At 53.2% G+C, this 7,295-nt stretch overlaps 1 protein-coding gene across 3 annotated transcripts; it reads left to right on the top strand.

Annotated features, from left to right (window-relative positions):
- The first annotated feature begins 828 nt into the window (after window positions 1–828).
- On the top strand, window positions 829–5,633 carry KLF4 (KLF transcription factor 4). 3 transcript variants are annotated; one of them, XM_005210496.5, is made up of 5 exons: window positions 829–1,447; window positions 1,556–1,676; window positions 2,340–3,333; window positions 3,433–3,597; window positions 4,549–5,633. In XM_005210496.5, exons 1-5 carry the CDS (start codon window positions 1,443–1,445, stop codon window positions 4,722–4,724), a joined length of 1,461 nt encoding a protein of 486 aa, XP_005210553.1. In that variant the 5' UTR covers window positions 829–1,442; the 3' UTR covers window positions 4,725–5,633. The 3 variants fall into 3 exon arrangements, with proteins under 3 accessions (XP_005210553.1, XP_005210552.1, NP_001098855.1); XM_005210495.5 differs by having other exon boundaries at window positions 2,340–3,597; NM_001105385.1 differs by lacking the exon at window positions 829–1,447 and having other exon boundaries at window positions 1,577–1,676.
- The last annotated feature ends 1,662 nt before the right edge of the window (window positions 5,634–7,295 follow it).

The raw sequence follows: 7,295 nt of genomic DNA, 5'->3' as shown, positions 1-7,295 counted from the left end.
TGTCCCCGCGCCTCACGCCCCTCCCTTCTCTTCCCACCTCACATAGCGAAATTTCTTTCAGTCCCTTCCTCGCTCCTTCAGCTATCAAAACCGTAGCTCCATTTCCCACCCCGGCCTCTTTCCGCCCCTTTAAGGAGAGCACCCCTCCCGCTTTCTCAGTCTCCGGGTCCTCGCCACGCAGTTGAGGGCGCCCACCTCCCTTCTACTCCCAACCCCAACCCGGGCAGACGAGCCCAAGAAGGACCATGCGAGGCCAGGCCAAATGCCCGCACTGGCGCTCGGGGACTAGAGCAGGACTCCTGCGTGCGTATGACGGACCCGAGCTGGATGAGTCACGCGGATAATCGCGCTCTTCTCCAGCGCGCAGACTGCGCGGCAAGCGCGCACAGGAGCGGGGGTGGGGTCGCGCTACCATCCCCCTCTCCCCTACCGACCCCTCCTGGCCGCGAGCTTCGAACTCAAGGAGCGGCCCGTGGCGACGCCGACTGTCCCGGTCGCCCGGCGACCGGACCTGCGCCCCGTACCCAAATCCCCGCGCCCGGCCCGCTGCCGCCACCGCCGCCGGCGTCAGCGCGGCTCCTGCCCGCCAGCTGCCGGGCTGGCGTCACGGCCCGCCGGGCCCCGCCTGCGCCCCTCCCTCCTCCCCGCCCCCACGTGCGCTGAGTTTGTTTATTTAGCTGCCATGGCAACGCGCGGGGGGGCCGCTGGAGGGAGGGGAGAAGAAAGGGAGGGGCGGGGCCTGGCGGCGGGCCCCAGCGCGCAGCGGGTAGGAGGCGGGGGGAGGGCGGGAGCGGAGAAGTTATAAGTAAGGAGCGCGCAGCGGCCGCCGGCAGTTCCCCGGCCTGAGAGAGCGAGCGCGGCTGCGGGCGCGCGGGGAGCAGAGGCGGTGGCGGGCGGCGGCGGCACCGGGAGCCGCCAAGTGCCCCTCCCCGCCCCTCTGGCCCCCCACCCACCCAGCCACCCGCCCGCGGCCAGCGCCCATGGCCGCGCGCGCCCCGCGCAGCCCCCGGGACTCCGCGCCTCGCGCCGCCGCCCAGTCCGCAGATCCGCGCCACCGCATCCAGTCTCACCTGGCGGCGCCGCCCGCCTGCCACCCCGGCCACAGCCCCAGCGCTCACGGCGATAGCCGCGGCGATCGCGACAGCGGTGGGGGACGCTGCTGAGTCGAAGAGAGCGCAGCCTGGCCACCGGACCTACTTAATTCGCCTTGCTGATTGTCTATTTTTACGAGTTTACAGCTTTTCTAAGAACTTTTGTATACAAAGGAACTTTTTTTTTAAAGGCATCTCCCTTTTATATTTAATCCAAAGAAGAAGGATCTCGGGCAATTTGGGGTTTGGGGTTTTGGCTTCGTTTCTAAGTTTTTTTCCTCTTCGTTGGCTTTGGGGTTCGGGTACCCCTACTGCTTCGGACTCCCGAGGACCTTTTGGGCCCCCACATTAATGAGGTAGGTGCGGTACGGGGCGCAGGGTGGGGTGAGGGCGGATGGGACGCGCCAGAGCGGCGGTCGAGAGTGGCCCCTGACTTCTGCCTCTGCTCCCTACCCGGTCCGAAGGCAGCCACCTGGCGAGTCTGACATGGCTGTCAGCGACGCGCTGCTCCCGTCCTTCTCCACGTTCGCGTCCGGCCCGGCGGGAAGGGAGAAGACACTGCGTCCAGCAGGTGCCCCAAATAACGTGAGTGTCGGCCCGGGCCTTTGGGGCCCTCCGGTGGGCTTCTGTGGGTGGGATGGGGACGGGCGGAGCCCTGGGGTCAACGACGGGCAGGAGTGGCCCCGCACGGGCTCCTCCGCAGGCTACCCGGGATGGCTTCCGCGCCCTTGGCTCAGCTGTACATGCGTGTGGTCCCGACGCGGTGGAACCGCCGGGGGCGCACGCCGGGTCCGCACACGTCCCGGAGCGCGCGAGCGGCAGGGCGGGCGCGCGGGCCACCGGGCGGGAGGTGTCTGTGTCCCCAGACACTGGCTGGGCCAGAGTGAGCTTGGCGCGTAGGCGTCCCCGTGGCGAGGGCGCATCAAGAGAACCTCGGTGTCCCAAATCCGGGGGCGGCGGGAGCGTCCCTGGGATCCGGCGGGGGAGGGACCCAGGCTGGCGAGCCTCGGCGCTCGCTCACACGCAATCGGGCAGACACAACCTAACATCTTCCATATATCCACGCACCGCCTTTCCCCAGACCCGGGTGTGGGCCACGATTGCAGCACTGGCACCCACAGACCCCGGGGCCCTTCCTGCCCATCCGGTCCCCATGTCTAGGCGGTGTAGGCGCGGCGGGCCCACCACTAACATCGAGTGGCAGTTAGGGACAACACTGACTGTCTCTCTCGCGTCCTGTCCCCACAGCGCTGGCGGGAGGAGCTCTCCCACATGAAGCGACTTCCCCCGGTGCTTCCCGGCCGCCCCTACGACCTGGCGGCGGCGACCGTGGCCACCGACCTGGAGAGTGGAGGAGTCGGCGCGGCTTGCGGCAGCAGCAACCCGGCTCTCCTGCCCCGGAGGGAGACGGAGGAGTTCAATGATCTCCTGGACCTGGACTTTATCCTCTCCAACTCGCTGTCCCATCAGGAGTCCGTGGCCGCCACGGTGTCCTCGTCGGCATCAGCCTCATCCTCGTCCTCCCCGTCGAGCAGCGGTCCAGCCAGTGCGCCTTCCACCTGCAGCTTCAGCTATCCAATCCGGGCCGGGGGCGACCCGGGCGTGGCGGCGCCGGGCGGCGCGGGCGGCGGCCTCCTGTACGGCCGGGAGTCTGCACCGCCTCCGACGGCTCCCTTCAACCTGGCGGACATCAACGATGTGAGCCCCTCCGGCGGCTTCGTGGCCGAGCTCCTGCGGCCTGAATTGGACCCAGTGTACATTCCGCCGCAGCAGCCGCAGCCGCCAGGTGGCGGGCTGATGGGCAAGTTCGTGTTGAAGGCGTCGCTGAGTGCCCCTGGCAGCGAGTACGGCAGCCCGTCGGTCATCAGTGTTAGCAAAGGCAGCCCGGACGGCAGCCACCCGGTGGTGGTGGCGCCCTACAGCGGCGGGCCGCCACGCATGTGCCCCAAGATCAAGCAGGAGGCTGTCTCCTCGTGCACCGTCGGTCGGCCCCTAGAGGCCCACTTGGGCACTGGACCTCCTCTCAGCAATGGCCACCGGCCGCCTGCTCACGACTTTCCCTTGGGGCGGCAGCTCCCCAGCAGGACTACCCCGACCCTGGGTGCCGAGGAACTGCTGAGCAGCCGGGACTGTCATCCTGCCCTGCCGCTCCCCCCGGGCTTCCATCCCCACCCCGGGCCCAACTACCCTCCCTTCCTGCCCGACCAGATGCAGCCGCAGGTCCCACCGCTCCATTACCAAGGTCAGTCCCGGGGATTCATAGCTGGGGCTGGGGAGCCCTGCGTGTGCCCGCCGTCCGGGGCACACAGGATGACGCTGACCCCACCTTCTTCACCCCTAGAGCTCATGCCACCCGGTTCCTGCATGCCGGAGGAGCCCAAACCAAAGAGGGGAAGACGGTCGTGGCCCCGGAAAAGGACGGCCACTCACACTTGTGATTATGCAGGCTGCGGCAAAACCTACACGAAGAGTTCTCATCTCAAGGCACACCTGCGCACCCACACAGGTAGGAGGACGGGAAGCCGTGGAGGTGGGGGGAGCGGCTGGTGTCCAGCCTCAACACTCCTCAGGGCCTCCCTTGGGATGTGGGGTGCAGTCTATCTCCTCCATCTCCTGGATCACAGGAGAGAACAGCAAACTGGCGCCTACTATTTTGCCCAGGAGCCTTTTGCTGGGCGGATGGTATCAGTGCTTGAAAGTGCAGTTTTGTTAGGCCTTTGAAAGGCAGGGAGATTCCAGGCTGCAGGTGGGCCTCTTCTAGCTTGAGCAAAGTATTGCCCTTGTAATCAAGAAATTATGCCTTGCTGTGCAAAGTCATGATAAGTTTTTTAAGCAGTTCTGTATTCTCCACTATTTTTATTGGTTGTTCCCTTCCCGGGGTTCACCCCTCCCCCTCTCTAGTCCTAACAATTAGGTTTTATTCAAATCTCAAGGACTTAATGGTTAGGCTTGCTGAGATTCTGATTTAAGATTGTCACCACAGAGAATCTGTGTAAGTAGGCACAGAAGGTCACTAAAGTATAGCTTTCGTTAATAATATTGGTACAGGAAAAGTAGTAGTCTCCTGTCACTTTTTAGAACCAGTTGTAGTGGGATAGGATATTATTGCTTGGTTTGGGTTAGGAGAGACACACTAACAGTCATAATTTCTAAATTCGTTTCCTGCCCCATCTTTGCTCAAAAGAATGAAAACGTTAGTCCAACAGAAGTATAGTTTTAAGTTGTTTTTGTGTTTTCTGCGATTATCTAATTTCTCTTAAAAAAAAAAGAGCAAAAAAAAAAAAAAACCCTTAAAATTCCTGTTTATGATCTGAAATGTAATACAGCCTTGAGAAGGTATAAAGACATTTCCTGGATCCTTTCGGAATGGGGTACTTGAGTTTGATGTCTGGCCTCCAAGTTCTTAAAATTTCATCCTTCAGGAATAGCTTCCAACAAGTTTATTTTCCTTTTCTAGGTGAGAAACCTTACCACTGTGACTGGGATGGTTGTGGGTGGAAGTTTGCCCGCTCAGATGAACTGACCAGGCACTACCGCAAACACACCGGGCACCGCCCCTTCCAGTGCCAGAAGTGCGACCGGGCATTCTCGAGGTCGGACCACCTCGCCTTACACATGAAGAGGCACTTTTAAACCCCCAAACAGTGGATGTGACCCACACTGCCAGAAGAGAATTCAGTATTTTTTACCTTTCACACTCTCTTCCCGGTGAGGGGAGGAACCCAGCTGGAAAGCACTACAATCATGGTCAAGTTCCCAACAAGTCAACTTGTGAATGGATAATCAGGAGACACAAGGAAACCAAAAGACAAACTCAAGGAAAAAACAAACAGATGGGGTCTGTGACTGGATCTTCTATCATTCCAATTCTAAATCCAACTTGAATATATATATTCCTGGACTTACAAAACGCCAAGGGGGTGACTGGAAGTTGTGGATATCAGGGTATAAATTAGATCTGAGAGTTGGGGGGGAGGGAAGACCAGAACCCCTTGAGAATTGTTTTGATGCAATATAAGCCTAAAGATCACCTTGTATTCTGTTTGCCTTCTAAAAGCCATTATGACGATCTTAGAAGAAGAGGAAGAAATTCAGGTACAGAAAATGGTGTTTAATAGCCTAAACGATGGTGCTTGGTAAGTCTTGGTTCTAAAGGTACCAAATGAGGCCAAAGTTCTCAAACTGCTGCATACTTTGACAAGGAAAATCTATTTTTGTCTTCCGATCTACATTTATGACCTAAGTCAGGTAAATACACCTGGTTTACTTTAATCTTTTTATGCAGACAGTCTGTTATGCACTGTGGTTTCAGATGTGCAATAATTTGTACAATGGTTTATTCCCAAGTATGCCTTAAGCAGAACAAATGTTTTTTTCTATATAGTTCCTTGCCTTAATAAATATGTAATATAAATTTAAGCAAACTTCTATTTTGTATATTTGTAAACTACAAAGTAAAAAAATGAACATTTTGTGGAGTTTGTATTTTGCATACTCAAGGTGAGAATTAAGTTTTAAATAAACCTATAATATTTTATCTGAGCATTGTTTTTGTTTTGCGTTGTTTTTCCCTGGGAAAAGCACATAACAGAAACTTCAGTTTAAACCCAGTGGGTAAGGCACAGGAAAAGCACCCCCAAAAAGCCGACTTTATCTCAACAGATTAAAATAAGACTTTTAAAAGACTACTTAGCTTTACAATGAGTACTGTCTAATGTTGTGGGGTGAAAGCTCTGAGGATTTATGATCATAGAATTAAACTTACCTAGTTCAGGTTTCTCTTTCAAATGTTCGTTAAAAGATACAGGAAAGCAGTTTCCCTACCTGACTGAACTTCAGGTAGAAACAGCTCAGTCATTCAGCTTGCTCAGTTTACTATGAGAGTAGTCATTAAACATACATGTTTCAGTTTCACATTTTTGAAGATCTTTATGGTTTGGTCTTTAAAATCAAATGAAAATTTAAGTCTCTTCCAGGCCAGGCCTTGCGCTCGAAACAATCTGTATAACAAAAGAACCTCCCCACAGCGGACAATATCAAGAACAGTTCCACAGTGCCCTCATGAGGATTAAAGGATTCACTTAGGTTTTGTGTGTAACAGATATATTACTTTTAGAGCACCAAAAGAGGATAGAACCAAGGTTTCTAGCAAATTTTTAAAACTTCATCAGTCCTCAGATAAGCCAGCCCCATTGTTTCAGTCCATTGAAACAAAAGAGGCAAAAATGACTCAGTCACAAAACCAAGGGTAATGTAAATTTGAGTACGTTTTAAACCGTGTTTTTGTTAGTTGGTAGCATATTTCTTGAATTATTAAAGCTTAAAGCTTTTTTTACGGTGGATACCCAAGAATCTGAAGTTCGTTTGTGGCTGTCACAGAATGGAAAAAAGCATTTGTGACTCCTGTTGACATTATGTATTTGTAATGGTGATGTGGGTGACTAATTAACATTGTCAAGCGGACAGAAGCTGACTGGCATTTTCTTTAGACTGCTTATTACCTGTCCATTATAGCTGGTGTTCAGAGGTGTGTTGGCACTGTGGGTACATTTTATAAATGGAATGAAAAACAGAAATTCGTAAGAGGCTCATGGTGGATCAACACAAAGTATTTTCCTTGGCTTTTAAGAGTCCAGCATGGCTGGAAAACGTGGCATGTGTCTTAGCTTAAAAGAAAACAGGTGCATCAATAGGATGGAATTTTATGTGGCCAAGAACATATTCAAAGCATATTTAATGACATGGAAAAATGCTCACGGTATGTTAAGTGGAAAAAGCAGGATACAAGACTATAAACAATGATTCCAATTGTGTAAGTTCAAATGTGTGCATTGAAGGAGAAGAAACAAAATTAAGAGTAAAGATCGGAGGGAAACATCAAGATACTAATACTGGTTTTCTTGGGTTACATTTTTTAGTTTCCAGCTATTCCAAAATAAGTACCTATTTTAAATGGAGAAACTTTTTAAAAAAGGGTATAGGTGCAACTATTTAGGCTTTATTTTTAAAAGAGCAATTAAAGTTATTTAAACAGAAAGTCTATATTCTGTTACCCTTTTCTTTATATTAAATTATGGTTCCTGCTCTTGGAATCCACCGCTCTCTTATACAGAGGTTTCTGGCACGTAGTTTGTGTATGAAAAGTGTTTGTCAAAAGCTTGTTTTACCATTTTCCTGTTTACTAAGAGCCTATCATCTCAGGTA

Source organism: Bos taurus, chromosome 8 (genome assembly GCF_002263795.3).
Source record: "Bos taurus isolate L1 Dominette 01449 registration number 42190680 breed Hereford chromosome 8, ARS-UCD2.0, whole genome shotgun sequence".
NCBI lineage: Eukaryota > Metazoa > Chordata > Mammalia > Artiodactyla > Bovidae > Bos > Bos taurus.
Note: the sequence above shows the minus strand (reverse complement) of the source record. Positions and strands in the feature narration are given on the sequence as shown.